General features: G+C 39.0%; 1 protein-coding gene across 1 annotated transcript; it reads right to left on the reverse strand.

Moving 5' to 3' along the window:
- Positions 1-926: 926 nt before the first annotated feature.
- Positions 927-15,230, reverse strand: fndc5b (fibronectin type III domain containing 5b). The gene is made up of 6 exons (XM_068333579.1): positions 15,158-15,230; positions 12,349-12,467; positions 11,016-11,214; positions 6,497-6,586; positions 2,908-3,093; positions 927-977 (listed from the first exon to the last, which is right to left on the reverse strand). The coding sequence occupies exons 1-5, from the start codon at positions 15,228-15,230 to the stop codon at positions 2,954-2,956; spliced, it is 621 nt and encodes a 206-aa protein (XP_068189680.1). The 3' UTR covers positions 927-977; positions 2,908-2,953.
- Positions 15,231-19,084: the final 3,854 nt, after the last annotated feature.

A 19,084-nucleotide genomic window follows, 5' to 3' on the forward strand; every position in this document is an offset into this window, starting at 1 on the left:
GCAGGCAGCATATGGTGATGAATATGTAGAGATAAATAATGGACCTCAATTTAAATCAAAATCAGTCATTTTTTGTAACCCCTGTTTTAAAAAGTTTGACAATGAAGTTGACAATGAACGTCTGGATTTTAAAGTTGTAAAATGACTTGGAGTGAAACGCTGCCGTAATGACAGATTGCAGGGTCAAATGAGCCTTTATCTGAATTGGAGTTGTATTCAGAAAGCATCTTCCACCTCATGTAACAAACTATAGAATTCAGATTTCATCCCTGAACTGGAAAGGTCACTCAGCTTCCAATTCAGAGAGCAGAGAAAAGCATGCATCACCAAATTGATGACACAGAGAAAAGAAGGCAGGACACAGGACTCTATGTGCTCTATTTTTGACAAATAACAATGGGATTTGGATTGTGAAGGATCAAACAATCACAATATGAGGAGCACCGAACAGCAATGTTATCATTATAGAGACATCGATGCAGAAAGACAGGGAGAGAGATGAGCTGCTACAGAAGGGCTTATAAGGGTTTAGATATCTGCTGATAGACACTTCTGCAGTCTGTGACCAGGGATACAAACCAAAAGATGGAGAAAAAAAATTGCTCACACAATTCGTATTTGATGATCCGCTTCTGCTTTCGATGAAGAGTAACCAGGATTCATGAATCGAGCAGTTCCTTTCAAGCAGAAGTGATGTCCCTACCGATTCTCTAACCGACGACCATTTAAAGTTCTATGTCTGGTGGCTGTCCACTCCAAGTGTAATCCAGTTTCAGTTACAAATAACGTGAACGTAGTACAATCCCTTGCGTCCCACTCTGTGTGTTGGCTTTTTTTTAAAGTTCAGATCGAGTCCATTCACTTTGAAGAGTTGATCAATGTAAGTTTTGGTAATGGTTTCTTGTTTCTCAGTACGATGGTGTCTGAGAATGGCTTTCTGTTGGTCTCAGGGTCTAGAAAAAACAGAGTTACTGTCCCTGATGAGAGATGGACAAAAGCAGTTCAGATGTAATTAAGATAGCAGTTACTGTTTGTGGTGTATTAAGACACTTTATTCAGTGCCTGTAATTTGTTTTTCTTTTTGTGTTATTCCTAATTTACAATTTGCCAAAATCTAATATCTATAACTGCTTCTAATCTGTTTGGAACAGATATTTGTTATTGGAAATGACTGGAAAACTTCTCCAGCTTACATGGTGTTCCCAGCTGAGTTATTTTAAAAACACAAGTCCATTTATTCATTGTTGGATACTGTATACACATAAAATCCAGGTATGTTCAGATGAAACAAGCAAACACAATGTCTGCTAATTGTAATAATTTAATGCTAGCAATTATACTGGAAGATTTTATACCTTATTTTTCAAATCAGCAAGTTTGTATTCAATTTCTTATAGTATTTCCAGAATGTCTTTTAACTAGGTTGTAGGAAATATCGATAACACAGTGACTGAGGCAACTTCTCTCCATGTGTTAAACAGCAAGGTGGACATCCATAGCTTTATTTGTCCAGCTCCTCTCACAGATGCTTGATTGGATTGAGATCTATGGAATTTGTTGGTAAAGCAAACACCATGAACTGGTTTGCTATTCCATTGCATTACTATATTGTCCAGTTCTGTTTCTAATATGCACATTTTATTGGACTATAGGAGTGAATAGCAATGGGCATTCCAGCCACTCTGCAGATATGCAGCCCCATACAGTATGTTGCATGTGGCGATGCTTGTGCTGTGCTGAAATCTATCAGAAAAAGCATAGACCTTTTAAAAATTTTTGCTCCAATACAAAAAGTCTACTTTGAAATGAGACAACAGGCATAAATCAGCCTTTACTATCCATGAGCCTGTTACCAGTTCACTGTTTGCTCAACCCAACCTCTTTTGGTAGATGTCAACCAGTAAAGACTGAAAACACCCTGCAAGATCTACAGTTTTGTGGATGCGCTGACCAAGTCAGATCACTAAAGCTTGCTAATATTCAACCAGTTTGGCCTTTGCCACCTCTACTTTGGCTCTTTGTTGTATTTCAATGTATTCTCGTCTCCTCTATCTATATAATAATTCCTGAATAGTTTCCTGTACTTTAGAGTTCCACCACCAAATTTCTTTCACCCGTTTCCTACCAGAAGACACCTTGAGTAGTCTCCCGCCTGTTTCTGTGAACGTCTTGGATGTAATAATCCAATCTTCTGGGAGCCTCTACTGTCAACCAATAGCCTGTCTTATCTTTTGTCTAAAAGTTGCATGACAATCTTCCTTTCTCAACTTCTACCACATGGTTCTCTGCTCTGCCTATGTCTTCTTAATCTTCTCTCACACCACCAGTTTCATCGTACACAAAATCATCCAATTGCAGCAACTATTCTATTAAAAAAAGTATATCTTCTTCTTCTTCTTCTTCTTCTTCTTCTTCTTCTTCTTCTTCTTCTTCTTCTTCTCTGTACTAACAAGCACTTGCCTAGTTCTTGTGTTTACCTTAAATTATTTCCATTTTATGAAAAAGTTTTGTATATATTGTTCCTATATGTACCACTCCACAAATGCTGATAAAGGAACTTGGTTCCATATACAGCAGTAGATATTAGTATCATAATAAATATCACAAACAGGCATTCATATACCATATAACCTTGTAACCCATCATTGCATTGAGAGTCACATTACTGTTGTAGATAGCTAGTTAGCTGGACACGTTAACATTTACACAAAACAATTGTGAAACTTCACAGTTTCAACTATCATTAGATCATGACTGAAGTTAATGGGATGTGTGAGTTGTTGCACAAACATACTAATAAATTGGATTAATGTAATAAAAACAGAAATAAGTAACGAGACAATGTATTTTGGGGGTATTTGATGAGTCTTTGAAGATAATTATTAGATAAATCTTTGTGTTCCTCACCTGTCCTGAGGTTCGAGGTTATTGCACAAGGCCGTGTGAGCTGGTCTTAAACGTTGCTGCGCAGTAACCCCCCCTGTGGGTGCTCTGGAGTACTGCATTCTGAAGAGTTCTTGGCTTTGTCCTTGTTGTTGTTCGGCTCATTATCTTTGATGATGTCATACTGACGACAAAACAAGGCAATCACCCCTTGGAGACAAATAATCAGCATAATTATTGTTTAAAATAATAACTTTTAAATCCTTTCTCTTTTATTTATATGTGTTTGTGTCCTTGTCGGAGGTAACAAAGCATGGAGCAGCAGGACATTTAGTATTTTATATTGGGGTAAAAAGGTGATAAAAATATGATTGCATGGCCATGTGAAGCATGCCATTACTTTGCAAGATTGAAAAAACATTTGAGACAGAAAAATGTGGAAGAAAAAGAATAACTCAAGGCAGTGGAGGATGTGTTGGGTTATGGCAGGAGAACAGTGGCCTGAATGGGCTTCAGTCTTACTTGTTCTGTTTATGTCAGCCTCTACTCATGCGATCACTGCAACACCAAAGGGCAAGATATCTCTGTGATATCACTCAGCAACTCCTGCGGGTCCAATTAAAAGCTGAAAACACCATTTGGCCCCTCAAAGTTTTTTTTTTCCCCCCCCATCCATCCCTGTTGAGACTCAAATGCTGAGCTTTTCACTCTTTCTCCTCATTGATCCCCCTCCGATGCTCTTTATAAATCTCCACCGGTCTCTAGCAGCCTCTTCTCCCCTTCTGGGTAATTGGTGAGGAAGTTGTTGCTGTTTCTATGCATTCCATATACAGCATTTGGGCCATATTTGTATCTCATTACATTTGGTGAATATTTATAGCATCTCTGGGTATCTACAAAGCAGTGCTGAGATGTACGATATTATGAAAAGGAAGTGCTAACGACTGGGAGTGTTGAATATGAAGCAATTTGAAAATCTTGTGTACAATTGAAAAGTGTTACTAACAGCTGGTGTGTATGGGAATGATGGAACTGGAACAAAGCAGCTATTTCCATAGGTTATAAAGTTCTTTTTATCCCTTTGGAATAAAGTTTACTGTCCTAAACCTAAAAAAACAATCAAGTTAGTGGGAACAAACCACACATTTCTGACAGACTGAGCATCTCCAGATGAATCTAATAAACATTTTTTGCAGACATTCATAGTCTCCATACTATGAAGTCCACAGTCCATGACTTTTCCTACAGTGATGTGACTATAATGAATGGAGACGTGCAGTTCTCAGGAGATGGATGATGCGTTAGGCATCTAGAAGTGTCAACGGCAGCATAACTCTACTTGAACAGGCCTAAGTTCTCTGATTAGGAATCTTTGTTTTCTCCTTTCGGCTTTTCCCTTCAGGGGTCGCCACAGCGAATCAGTTGCCTCCATCTTACCCTGTCTTCTGAATCTTCTTCCCTCACACCAACTACTTTCATGTATTCTTTCACTACATCTATAAATCTCCTCTTTGGTCTTCCTCTAGGCCTCCTGCCTGGCAGTTCAAAACCCAGCATCCTTCTACCAATATATCCACTATCTCTCTTCTGGACATGTCCAAACCATCTCAGTCTGGCCTCTCTGACTTCATCTCCAAAATCTCTAACATGTGCTGTCCCTCTGATGTACTCATTCCTGATCCTATCCTTCCTGGTCACTCCCAGAGAGAACCTCAGCGTCTTCATCTCTGCTACCTCCAGCTCTGTCTCCTGTCTTTTCCTCAGTGACACTGTCTCTAGAACAAATAACATTCCTGGTCTCACCACAGTTTTGTACACCTTTCCTTTCATTTTAGTTGAAACTCTTCAAACAAACATCACACTTCTCCATCTGTTCCATCCTGCCTGGACACGCTTCTTCACCTCTTTTCCACACTCTGCTTTGCTCTGGACTGTTGACCCTAAGTACTTAAAATCCTCCACCTTCTTGATCTCTTCTCCCTGTAACCTCACTCTTCCACGTGGGTCCCTCTCATTCACACACATGTACTCTGTCTTACTGCGGCTAACCTTCATTCCTCTCCTTTCCAGGACAAACCTCCACCTCTCTAGCTTCTCCTCCACCTGTTCCCTGCAGATCACAATGTCATCTGCAAACATCATAGTCCATGGAGATTCCTGTCTAACCTCGTCTGTCAGCCTGTAAATCACCGTAGCGAACAAGAAGGGGCTCAGAGCTGATCCCTGATGCAGTCCCACCTCCATCTTGAACTCCTCTGTCACACCTACAGCACACTTCACAACCGTCTTACAGTCCTCATACATGTTTTGCACTGCTCTAACATACTTCACTGCCACTCCAGACCTCCTCATACAATACCACAATTCCTCTTTGGGCACCCTGTCATAAGCTTTCTCCAGATCTACAACAACACAATGCAGCTCCCTCTGACCTTCTCTGTACTTCTCTATCAACATCCTCAAAGCAAATACTGCATCTGTAGTACTCTTTTTTGGCATGAAACCATACTGCTGCTCACAAATGCTCACTTCTGCCCTTAGTCTAGCTTCCACTACTCTTTCCCATGACTTGATCGTATGGCTCATCAGCTTTATTCCTCTGTAGTTGCCACAAGTCTGACATCTCCCTTGTTCTTAAAAATGGGTACCAGCACACTTCTCCATTCCTAAGGCATTTCTGTCATTAGGAATAATTAGGAATAAAATAGTATGAGTCTGTTTCTGGAGCCATGCAGTAGGGTATAACCCAAGGATCAATTCAATAGGGACCAATGTTGATCTGGATCCTTATTTGGAGGGCGATGACGATTTTTCTTTCTTTTTTTAATCAGTAATGCCCACAATGTTTGGAATACATTTTTGAGAACATCAACCCTACATCAAAATACATTTAAACTTCAATTTAAATTTCATATCTGGTCACAGGGAATTGGTAAATGAGAGCAACATTCTACAACTAAGATCAAATCGTTACTGGAAATTTCCTCATGACGTTTCAAACATGAGGCGTACTCAAAAGGTACAGAGTTACTGTAGATCCTAAAGAAATCTCTATTAGGTGAAGATTGTGTTTCAAGAATTACTGTCAAACTAATAACGGGACTAGTATGAATTCAAAATTCTGGGTTGGATTTCCATTGTCAAGGAATCATAAAACCATTTCTCAATTACTTAAATGTCCTCCGTTCCTTATTCATGATGAGATTTGTACTGTGTTCAATTTTTTAATGCTTGAAATAGAGCCTAGAATTTTTAATTGTATTGTTGTTGTTCTTGTTATTGTTTCACTTGGCTGTAGGGAAGTCTGTCTCTGGTAACAACAAAGTTAAAAAGCTTAATTGTTTAATTATATTTACAGTCTTAAGCTCAATGACAGATCTGTATGATTGAAATACCAATAATTAGTTTAATCATGAATTTATGGTGTTTGAATCATAAAAAAGTGTCTGGGCGAGAATCACAGCATCCCAAAAGCAACTCAGACCACACAGTCATTACAGAGGATGACCAGTTTGTCTCCTCTGACCTCTGTCAGAGACTTATTTCCTGCTAAAGCAGTGGACTCCAATAAGGTCTGCAATGATAAATGTGCAACGCCACAGAGGAATATTACCTGCCCACATGATGAGCACCACAACAATAATGATGAGCTCTCCGGCCCTCAGCTGGGTAGCCTGTCCAAATTCCTCCATCGTCACCTCATCTGGAGAGAAGACACAGGAACACTCAGGGGGTCAATAAAGTCCCACTGAGGACACCACGATTCATTGTTCCAGAGAGAAGTTGTGAAATCATGATCAGTCTGAAACTCTGCAGGGAGAGATTAGAGAATAAAACAGGGTGATAGGAGAACAAAGAGCTTGCCCGGTGTAAATGGCCCACTCTGGTCAGGGTAATTATAGTGAAGGGAGGGCAGAAGTCTCCAATGGCAGAGTGATCTGGATCCTGACCCTCTTGCTCATTGTGCTTCTGCTACACAGGACTCATAACACCAATTACTGGGCTAAAGATCTGAACCCCATCTGGACTACAACCTCTGGCTTTGTTAATGCTACATCATATTTCCATGAGGCAGGGTGGTTCTGTCTTGTCGTTGGGACATCATTTCCTTTCGATTGGGTGAAGGGCATTGAGGTATTTCTGTCACTGTTCTTTTTATGGAGGACATTCTCCAGAATCCATTAGTCGAAGGGGGCTGGCCTTGAAAATTTTGATACAAAATTTCATGCAGCATTACTCAATAGAATAGTTTAGTGCTGTGATTTATGTTTTGGTGGAAGCCGATGCTAGGACAATAACTCCATAATGCTTTTTTGCAAATGTAAGTTGGTATTATGCACATATTTTGATGTGTTGAAACATGAATAAAATACTCTTATTTGTTTTAAATATCATTTTTATGACTATATGTAGTGTTGATTCTTAATAAACTTTCTGATAAACTGTGTAGATAATCCTCAATAGAATTTTGTGGAATTCAGTTTAAACAAGAACTCAGCATCATGTCTAAAACAGGAGATGTCAAAGTGGGACTGTAGCAGCTGCTGTTTGAATGTGAGTCAGTTTGGACTAGATTATGGCGGTAAACCACAAAAACATACTTTAGGTTTAGATTCAAAGAAATGCTGAAGAGACTAAAATGAACTAATGGATCCAACTGTACTGATCTTAGCCTGCATGTGATGCCATGACTTCAGGTGTCTGTACAAAAGGTTAGGTTTTCCCCATCTTCACCATTCTACCCTAAACTCTGAATGAGATGAGGAAGAAGGTGCTTCACATGGCCACAGTGATTCCTCTCAGATGAAGCCAAGGCCTTAGGCTTGACAGAAAAGGTTTGCTGTTATAAAATTAGTAACAGATTATAAGTTCTTGTTACAATTGATGACCTCCACTCCAGGTGGCAACTGTGACCTGGAGACAGTTTCTCTGTTGGCTCATTTTACATTCCCTTCATCACTAACCATGCTGCTTCAATCAAACTAGCTTTCATAATATTACTGTCCCACTGTGGGTTGATGCCAACCTTGTCTTAATTGCCTTTCCGTGAATTTTATTTCTTAGGCTGAAATTATCTTTGAAAACACAAATGCACACATTTTAACAGCACAAAGTGTTGTATGAACATCTGGACACATCTGCTTACAGGATTTAACTGTTAGCTGTATTGCTTTCATTATATTAAATACATCTAAATAAGTCAGAATCAGCTTGTTTTTACTGAAAAGTCATCTGACCGTAGAGCTGGAAACCATAAACTGATTCTGAGATTCAAATAGTGAGGTTATCGATTGCTATTCAATAGACTATTATTGTCATTAAATAAAAGTTGTGGGACAGAAAGCCCTTATGCAAAATACAACAAATCCAGAGTTCCACACCTTTTAGTGCACTAGAATAAAAGATAAACAAACACTGCTTGCATTAAACACACTGAACACAATGTAAACATGCAAACACAGGCACGTACACCTTATAAAAACACATTGCACCTCACACTGGATACTAAAACATTCTCAGCAGTGTGAAAACAGTCTTAAGCAATGCGGTGGGCTCTGGAGAGGTAATGGTTTACAATTTGTTGGGAAAAGCCAAACTACTATCGGCTGAGCCATTTGCACATAGCAAGGCTATGTGAAAAAAGCATGCAGAACATACAAGCTCTATTCGTCTTACAAGTGTGGTCATAACTGTAACTTTTTGTTCTACGTAGAGAACATGTCAAAAAGAATCCAGCAGATTGCTCTGGTTTCCTCACACCATCCTTGACTTTAATCTTTGGTTTCTAAGACGAATACTACTGCAGCTGTACTGCAAAGAAGAGCACACTATGGTTGAAAATGAGAAACATGAGGCAGACTACTGCTGCACCACCTCAAAAATAAAATATTGTTAAGGTTACAACAGCAAATATTTTCTATTACATTTGTATAATGCAAAAACCAACATCAGATATTTCACTACATTTTTAGCTTTAATGCATTGATATCTTGCTGTTATTATAAATGAGTTACAGACGAGGAGACGGGCAGATACACAGAAACGTATGTGTTGCAGTGCACCTGCAGATACTCGACTGTCAGGCTGATTAATACCTGCTTAGAAAGGGAGGAGAGCAGGAATGGCTGGGAGATTTAATCAGGACGACTGATGAATGCTTGTATAACACACACACACACACACACACACACACACACACACACACACACACACACACACACACACACACACACACACACACACACACACACACACACACACACACAGGGGAGGAACTTGCATCAAATTTGTAACAAATAAAATGAGTCAGCCCCTCAACATCAATACAAATTAAACACCTCTGTCACATGACTTGACTTACACTGCAAGCTACCCTAACAAATACTGGCACTGAGTTCAAAGTCTTTTCTTTCTAAACATAACTTAAATCCTCAAGAAGTATTCTACTTTTCATCAAATAAATTAAATATTTTATTCAAGAGTCCTAACCTGCATCTTCCGTAACTTCCTCTGAGTTTTTACAGTGTGCATCGCAGCTGAACACTTTTGGCCCTTGTGGGGACCTCTATCAGCTGGCACACATGGGTGTTTCCAGGGAATTCACTGCTCCCTAATGTATTCCATTTCCTCTTTTATCATCCTGATGCATCCCCTCTGATGAGCATTTAGCGTTTGCTGCGTCGGCCCGAAGCAGCTGCTCTCTGCTCCTTATCTGGGTCAGACACAATAGAACTGAAAGTACTGCAAGCTGCTTCAGATGAACTATAGAACTAGAATGAATGCATATATCAGTCACCACAATATTTTAGTTCTGTAAAAAGTCTACAACAACTATAACAGTCTACAACAAAGAACAAAATCGGCTGAGCCATTTGCACACATGACCATTATTTATGATACCAGAGCTGGAGAAACAAAATACAGACATACACTAATACATTACTAGGTATTGCATCACCTCAATCAAGAAATTGTTTTTCATTTTTAGTATATTTTTCATTTTATTTTGTTATATTTAATTGATTTGATATGAACGGAATAAAGTTATAGGAGCAATAAATAGGAAAAATTTAACTAATAAAATGCTTGTACTGAGACAGGTGGTTATCGCCGAGTTTGAGGAAAGATGCCGAATTGACCACGTTGTGGAGGATAAGATTAATTCATTGGCATAAGTAATCTTAGGGTTGTTATATCAGTTTTGGCATGATAAGAAAGACTAGTTTTGGGGATGTTGCTGACTGATTCCGTTTATGCAGAGGGGAGAGCACACCGCTTGACGTGCTTTTCGAGTGTTCGTCGCCATTTCTAGAAGTGAAACCCCGTTTAGGATATTAAGGTGTGTATGTGTAATAACTACAATGTACTGTGTATCCAAGATGTTTCTGTGATGTTGTATTACACATGTATTTTTAGAATAATGCTCAGTAGTGTGTATTTTATTTTATAGAAATTGCCACTACTGTTGTCTTGTCCTGTCTGGTGTTGTCTTGTGAAGGTTAAGTTTTAGTTTTAATAAAGTTTTTATTTGTTATCTTTTATTTTTCCTTTAGTATCCTCCAAATCGTTTAAAGGAGGTAAATGGTAATTTTATTGTTTATGTTTTAATAAAATGCCAGTTCGACCAAATTTAATGCTGTCCTCTACCTGAGTTGGGGGGGAGAACAGTCGGGAAATAGAGCCCACATTTGAGGAGCCATCAGACTGTGTGTGTCTTGGTGTTGTCCGGCTGGCCACACAAAGCCTGGTCACATATATATAAATATATTTATTGATGGTAACTAAATTTAAATATAATTAACTTTAATCATAAATAGTATCATGAAATCTGGTTGTGTTAGGCCAGCAGAGAAGGCCTTGCTGGCCCTGACCGCAAGTCATTCCTGACCCGTTTAGGAATTACTTAACAGCTTATAAAGTAACAGTGTCCGTTTTAGAAAGAAAAATGAATGCAATATCTAGTACAAAAAAACAAACAAATGTACTACAGGCTATATTTTTTAAACCACAAATAGTTACTTTAATAAATAAAAAATCTGATTTTCAACTTTGTTTTTACACATAATAATAAATATAAATTAGTCGACAGTTCAACAAAAATTGAAAAAAAAAAAAGCATTATCATCTCTCACCTGGGCTCTTGGATGCCATCTTCTCTGGCTCTTTGGCCGTTCTGAAGAGAATTGGCTCACTGGGGGGGCTGCTGCCCCCCATGCTGATGCTCTGAACGTGAACGATGTACTCCGTGTCCTCATCCAAATCCCACAATGCACAAGAGTGCATGCTGGTATTCACTTCCTGGATGAATCTCAGCATGCGAGCATCTTTCTTCTGCAGACAAACACACAGAGGAGCAGAGGCCTCCATGTAATGGAATAATTCACAGAACCATCCATCCATTGTCTACAGCCTCTTATCGTTGTTGGGGTTGTGTGGGCTGGAGCCTAGCCCAGCCGAGGTTGGGCAGGAGGTGCAGGTTGCCAGTTCTTAACCATGCATAGAGAGACAAACAAGCATTCACACTGAGAATGCTACTACACACTCTTCAGCGTGGCATCACCTCTGCACAGGAATCACAGGGTCAAGACAATGCATCAAAATCACAGCTGGATATTTTAAGCACAGATTTTCTTGGGTTTTATTTCCAATGTTTTTGGAGTGTTTCCAATATGCGGAAAATCTAATGTCTTTGACATTTTCAATAGTACATTAGCTCAAGGTAACATCTGCTATCAAATCCCTGTATTAATAACAGAAGTTTTGTCACCAGTTCTGCTTTACCCTACTCCCTGAAGGCCGTATAAGGGTTTATTACAAACCTTCATTAGATGCATGCTTTATTAACTGCAGATTTCAGGTTTTCCTGCTGAAAATCCCAGTTGTAAATTTCAACAAACTACCTGCTGGTTAGAGCTGACATTCAACAAAGGTGTGTACTTTTTGTTTAATTAAAGCCTGCAGAGTATTTTTTTTAAAATTTAATTAAATGTAACAGAAATAGTGTGTTACGCTGATCATGAACAAACTTCTTAAAGGGTAGAGTTTTACTAAGCAATTGCTGTTTGATCAGGTTATTTAGGTCCTGATAGATCAAGAGTCAATCTCTAGATCTTTTTTTTTTTTTTAATTCCCTGGTAATTAGAGGAGCAATTTTCTGATGCCTTCTCATCAGCACTTAAATGAACATCCTACCACAAATGTATTTGTTTACCAAAAATCTGATTGTTTTTGTTTTTTTCATTTGGCACCTTCTTCTACACTGACACTGAAAATACTGAAATCTGACAATGTGATGAATCTCAGACAAGTTCCTGCCAATCTGTGATTCTTCAATAAATATATGTCATTTAATTACAGTGAATATAAAAAAGTAATACCGTTAAACTGCATAACTCACACAACATCGGACATTATGAGTGTTGACTTTTATACGTGGTGTGTTTTTTGAGTTTTACATAGAAATACCTGTTGGGTGATGGCAAATCCAATGACTGGGTCCCCCTCCAAGATCTCCCACGTGACTAAGGCAGAGTTGACCTCAATCTCTTTGATGGTCACATTGAGTGGAGCTGACAGCAGGGTGTCTGACACACACACACACACACGCACACACATACACACACACACACACACACACACACGCTCCAAAGGTTATCATGAAGAGTCCTTTTTTTTTTTAACAACCCCCCTGATGCTTATCACCAACTGTGCAGTCCTGTCACATCTTTGGAGGATGTTCACATTATTCAGTAAAACAATTTTGGTTCCCTGCTCTATAGCATGTATTGATTTGGTTCACTGTCACTGCTCTCAATAGCATCTTTTTAACTTTGGAAGGCTGTGAAACAACATCATCCTGTGCACCAAACAGAAAAATAAATGTGGAACATTTAACAGCTACAGAGCCAGCGATGCTCTTTGGATGTTGAGGGAGACAAAGCCAGTGCTGCTGTGCAGCAGTTGGCTAACAAGTCCTTAAACTTTATGTTAGCATTGAGTAACCTTTTTACTTCGCATCTAAAAAATTAGTCATAGCAAGTTTAAAATTTCTTCAGAAAAACTGTCAACAATAACCGGAAGAAAAAACAGGCTAAAGGGCTCCATAGTGTTATGCTTCTCTACTCTCACTCACACAGGTTTAAGGAGACTCAGCTTAAAAGTGTGGCCCTTTTGATCCAATTACACAACACTTCTCTGTCGCTCTGTTTACATGGCAAATCACAAGCTGCAGCTACAGTCTGTCACTTTTTGTGAATTAGAACACACTGTCTCAATACAATATTGAAAATATTATATATACTACCTGGCCTTCAAATAGTTTGAGGAGACAAAACCCTGTGTCTGTGTGTTGCTAACACAATCACCACAGTAGGGCAGAGAGGAGAGAGGTGTTGCACAGTGTTATTTCTTTTCTTTGTGTTTTATCTTATTTTTTTTGGAGAAGCCAAATTATCTCAGTGGCTCCTGAAGGCTTTGTGTGTGTTTAAAGATGCAGAGTGGATGGTGTGTTGAAGCTGTGTGATACACTGCGATGAGTCCCCGCTTGACGAGCTCCCGTTTATCTTCCAGGGCTTACAAAAACAATACAGAAGCAGAGAGACATTCACATCCATTCTTAAACCATTTGCTGCCAAAATGCTCAAAGCCGGGTTCACGTTTATAAAAACACCTTTCCTAACATCCGTCTCTAGCCACAAGAAGCCAAATATCAAATCTCTGTAGATAAATCCCCACATGATTCAATCGGCAGCGTTTCTGCCTCTCAGGGGACTATCAGCCATCGCTCAGCTTATCATCGGGATGTAACAGAACGAATGTCACACGCCTGAAATGGATGTTCCTGGATATACGCCACTTCTGGTTAAAAATATGCAATGTCATGAAAGATAGATTTGATACTACATCCAATATGCATAATATATGGTGAGTAGGTACACGCTATATGTGGCTGGATTTAAATGGCAAACAGCTGTATTAGTGTTACCTCAGTCAAGGAGTTTTGTTTTGGCTGCCATTTGTTTATTTGTTTCTGCTTTTGTTTCTTTATCTGTCTGTTACTAGGATTACTGAAAAAAGTTATGAAGGGATTTTAATGTGTTTTTTATGGAGAGGTTAGATAAGAAAAAAGTCTATTAAATTTGGTCATGATCCATCATTTGGATGTTTGATTTTTTTAAAGAATACTTCACCTTTGAGACAAAAGAGCAATTACAATTTTGCATGTCAAATATTCAAGCAGCAATGCTTGGACAAATCTTAAAAGACAACATTTGCACAAGATCTACAGCACATCTGGATCCAAGTAATATTATGTGGTGACACAAAACATTTACATTTCTGGGGCTAACAGAAATGTTACTATTATGACAAAGTATAATGCTACAAAATTTAGAAGAAACTGTTGATCCGGTCAGACGATGAATTTGAGTATTCTTAAACTGAAGTTGCTGAAATAGAACCTAATGAAAACCACTGGTAAAATATATTTTTGAATCAACTGTCAAACTAATAATGATACAAATATGACTCCAAAGTCTAGGGGTCGGTTTTCATGATAACTCAAATTATGTGAGTCAAACTATCCTGGGACTGTTCCTTTTAGGTGTAAAGGCATAATGGGATACCTGAGATGTCCTGACAGGTGTTTGTGTTCTCTGAGTGACATCTAGATTAATACAAGATTGTTTCACATCCATTCAGGACATTTGTTGATATTTGAGCTCAGTTTCAATAGTACATGATAGAAAACAGTGATAAAATGCTAAACAAGCTCTCTGATTTACTACCATGCAAGACACAAATGAACAAACCCTCATACGTATTTGTGATGCTGCTTCTATTTGACACAAACAATTAATATATTATCATAGTTAGTTTTCTGATGATGGACTGATTGATTAACTGTGATAAATCAAAAGACTCTGGTCAGTTTTATCAGTTTTATTTACCGATGGCATGAAGAACATATAGTAAAAAACTAGAAATCAAGTCGTTCCTCTTATGAAACATCACTTGTTTTAGTCTCCAAACTGGGAGCAAGTGTGTCAGCCATTTTTTAGCATTACAAAGCTTATTGCTCCCACCTAGTTGATGCAAATGTTGATGCTGATGCATCTATTAAACAATGTGTCATTCAATGTTTTTCCAGAGGGATCTGCTATATTAATGCATGCACGTGAATGCATCACAGTGGACAGCTGAGGGCAGAACATACTGACACCACACAGCGGCGTGTGTAGTGAGATACCCTCCGTCAACCTGTGGTGTAACTCACCGGCACCGGAGGACCTCGGGAGGAAGCCCAGCAGGAGCAGCAGCACCGCCGCAGAGAAGCCCGGTTCAGCCATCCTCCTGCTTCTGCTTCTTTCGGCGAAGCTTCACATCCTGCGCGGCCCATTTAGAGCATCCCTGTCAGCGGGATGGAGAAGGGATCCCGGTGGGTGCTGGAGACGGGACTTGTTGTGCTGACGCGGTTCACCTGAGCTTGGATGTTGCAGCAGAAGCGCGACAAGTCAGAGGAGGAGGAGGAGGAGGAGGAGGAGGAAGGGGGAGGAGGAGGAGGAAGGGGGAGGAGGAGGAAGAAGAGGAAGAAGGGGGGCGGGTTAGGAGTACCGGAGTGGGGTGATGTTCTAGAGCGTGTGCATGCTGTCAGTGACGGTCACAGATCACGGAGAGACTAGTGGCGTGGAAGGGCTTTACTACACGGAGAGGTGAGCGGCTAGTGGGAGTGCGTAAGTTCTGCAGGATGCAACGTGCAGCCACAACTGATCTCTCTCTCTCTCTCTCTCTCTCTCTCTCTCTCTCTCTCTCTCTCTCTCTCTCTCTCTCTCTCTCTCTCTCTCTCTCTCTCTCTCTAGAATCTGTCAATTCCTTAAGAAATATCATCACATCAGCATGAGGTACAAACTATTTAAAATATCAATATTAAATTATGCTTATAGCACAAATACTGTTTACTCAAATAGGTTTTTGCTTTTGAACATCAACAACACAATACTTAAGAAGGCAAATATGCATCTGATTCTCTGGTTCTGGCCTCTTATATTAATTAAAACTTTGTCATCTAAAGCAACTATAACAAAAATAATTAAGAAACTTGACTTTGATGTCATACAGAATTCCATCCTGAAGTTGAATATGTAATGTTTTTTGAGATTGCTCCCAATAAACATAGGTTTTCTTTTTATTTGCTCATTAAATTGTATTTTTTTACTTACTAACTTTTAATAATTTGTAATAACAATTTGATCAGTAACAAAAATAAGGAGGTACAACAGCATGACCACCAGAATGTGTAAGACAACCCACCTGGAGTCCACAGCATGTACTCAGCTGTGGATGTCACTCTATGAGACTCTTCAGTTAGAGATGATTGTGTAGATGATGTCAGACTTATTCACTCAATCAACTGACCAATGGTTTTATGACGAGGCTCATTATTGGACAGTCCAGAAATGTGATGGCATTTTCCTCCAGACTCACTGTTGACCAGATTAGAAGCAGTTTATAATTTTTCCTTTGGGTGCACAACACCGGCAGGGACTTACTGCGTCGACTGTGACATTATTGTTTAGGTGATTCTCTTCATGCATTTTTATAGGGGCAAGATTGTGTGAGTGATAATGTCTGGCTTGCAATAGGAATGAAGTGTGCAAAAAAATACGAATCTGGAGAGCATCACTAATGAATACTCATATTTACTGCATTGTGCTGAAATGTGTCTTTGGCAGTAAGACCCTGTTCAGATGCCATCATATGCTGAGAGGGAAGGTGAAGTAATTAGCTTGTTAAAATCATAAACTAAAATCTGGTTCATTTCACTGAAACAGTAAATATTCTTAGTCAGCTGAATAATAAAACGCATAGAGAGAGAGAATTGTGAATGAATGAGGATAAAAATAGTCATCCTGACTGAATTTATTCCAAGCTTCATTTGTAATCAGCAAAGTGAAGTGATGGCACTGCACCAGAGGAAAGCCCTGCAACAGGATGTGGTCTCCCATTAAATCATTTTGCATTGTTCATTCAGCTCATTCCGTCTGTCCTTGACCAACATACTGAATCAAAAAAAAAAAAAAAAGTCTGGAACGTTACCAGCAGACGGGACTCTGGAGGAATGTGTATCAACGAGTGGACCTGTTCCATAAGAGATGAAAGGTTGGCTTTAAAAGAAAAATGACGTGTATCCAGTACAAACAGGACATCAGTTCTGAGTGTTTGTGTGTGTGTGTGTGTGTGTGTGTGTGTGTGTGTGTGTCTGTGTGTCTGTGTGTCTGTGTGTCTGTGTGACACAAAGGTCATACATGTACAGTAATTGAATGACCTACAGGCCCGATTTGGTTGGGAAAATGAAACACCTGCTTTATATCTGGTTTATACAGGAGTTGTAGGTGAGGAAGAATCAGGAGCCATGCTTATATAGGTTCAAAAGGAACCATTGTTTCACCTGCAGCATGGAACAGCGATGTTCATTGACCGCACATATAGGGTCCCAGACATAGATTGCACCGATCGATAAATGATTAACATTCCCAACAAGAACCTCTTAATGTCTCTTTCATTTCAGTGAGAAGAGGATGTGGCACCACTCTACTCCTCTCCTCCGTTTCGCTCTTCACAGCTGAAGGTTATGAGAACAATTTCAGACGACAACGGCCATATCTTTTTGCTCTGTCACTGACAATTTTATCACTCAAGTCACACCGAGATGAGTAAAATCTCCTCCAGTGACAGCCATTTCAGCAGTTCCAGCAAACAAAAGTGACTTTGCCTTTTCATTTGTTGTTGATCTCAGTTTATTCAGATTTTAGACATCCATAAAAGAATGATGCCATCACAAACCACCCATTTCTGAACCTTACTGATGAAATCAGAGGTTTTTTCAGATAAAATAATTACAATTCCTTTAATTTAGAACTATTATCATGATGTAGACCTAGTTGTGCTATAGTTGCTGTTTTATTGTTCTTATATTGCAGTCTTGTACCAGTTCTGTACATATTAAATACTAGCTCTTATACAAACAATACAAATCAAACTACAACAAATAAAAGTAATGTGACAAAGGTAGAAGCAGGTTAACATTCTTTGATGTGACCATAATAAGAAATGAATGGACTCGATGTTGTTCATTCATTTTGATAATATTTGAGGATCATCCCCAAATAGTTAATAGTTAATGATGAAAACAAGTGTCCATATGGACCATTTATTTGATTACGGTCGTCTTGGCTACCAAGAGTATGGATGGATGGCTGAATGGACGGTTGATTGCTCAAAAAATTGTGAGTTAATATTAGCAAAATTAGGACAGTTGGCTTAAGTTTAGCTGCTTCATGATAAATGGTTATATAGATGTCAAAAAATCCCAATATGGTGTGACTTCACAACAACTACCAAAAGAGGAAATATTATTTTAACCCCTTAAAGCCAAATACCTTCACAGAAGAAAAGTACATAAAACAATGAGACTCATGGTGCTGACTTGCTTCTGAAAAACGGATTTAAAAGCTTAAAAAAAAAAAAATCCCATAGACTGTAGAAGATTTCTTTCTTTTTCCTGTGAACCAAAAAGTACATAACTGTATCTCACCTTGGTATGTTTTACAATTAAAACATATTACTAATGTTTCGTATACTTTTCTTACTGCGGTGTGGTTGTCACAAACTGAATACGAACTGAGGTGAAAGTATTCACCTTTGCTGGTTCATCTAATGTATTATATTACGTCAATATTTATAATTATGTTTGTTGTTGGTGTCTTGCTTTAATAGGAGTTCGGATTTTCTTTTTTTCTAAGGAGATCTTTGTGCTGAACTGGACGGGAGCTGATTGGGCACAAATAAACCAGAAGTGGCCTTAATCCATTTGAAGCTGCAGTAAAATGAAAGGGTCTGCGGCAACTTTGGAATGGCGTTATCGCTCACTTGTTCCTCTCCTCTCACGGATAACCTTCAAACTGCCCTGCAACGGTTTAATTACATTGTATGTTTGTGTCGGGTGGAAGAATATTTATGGCTGAGTCATGCAAATGAAAATGAAGGAGCTTTATGGGTGAAATGGGTTACAAAATCATAGCACAAATGGCATGGAAAAAAGACAGGAAAAAATCTGAATAATAATAGAGAGGTAGAGGCTGATAGAATGAGAAAATGGGAACAGGACTTTAAGCTCCCCATTAGAATTAAAGTGTAGCAGAGG

Source organism: Antennarius striatus, chromosome 14, assembly GCF_040054535.1.
Source record: "Antennarius striatus isolate MH-2024 chromosome 14, ASM4005453v1, whole genome shotgun sequence".
Lineage (NCBI taxonomy): Eukaryota > Metazoa > Chordata > Actinopteri > Lophiiformes > Antennariidae > Antennarius > Antennarius striatus.

Bases quoted from the DNA above. Each gene is read 5' to 3' on its own strand.
- fndc5b (XM_068333579.1), bottom strand. From the start codon at position 15,230: ATGGCTGAACCGGGCTTCTCTGCGGCGGTGCTGCTGCTCCTGCTGGGC. The intron at 6,587-11,015 runs GTGAGAGATGAT...TCTTCTCTCCAG, and splicing joins GATGGCATCCAAGAGCCCAG to ATGAGGTGACGATGGAGGAA. The intron at 3,094-6,496 runs GTAATATTCCTC...TTTGTCTCCAAG, and splicing joins GGTGCTCATCATGTGGGCAG to GGGTGATTGCCTTGTTTTGT.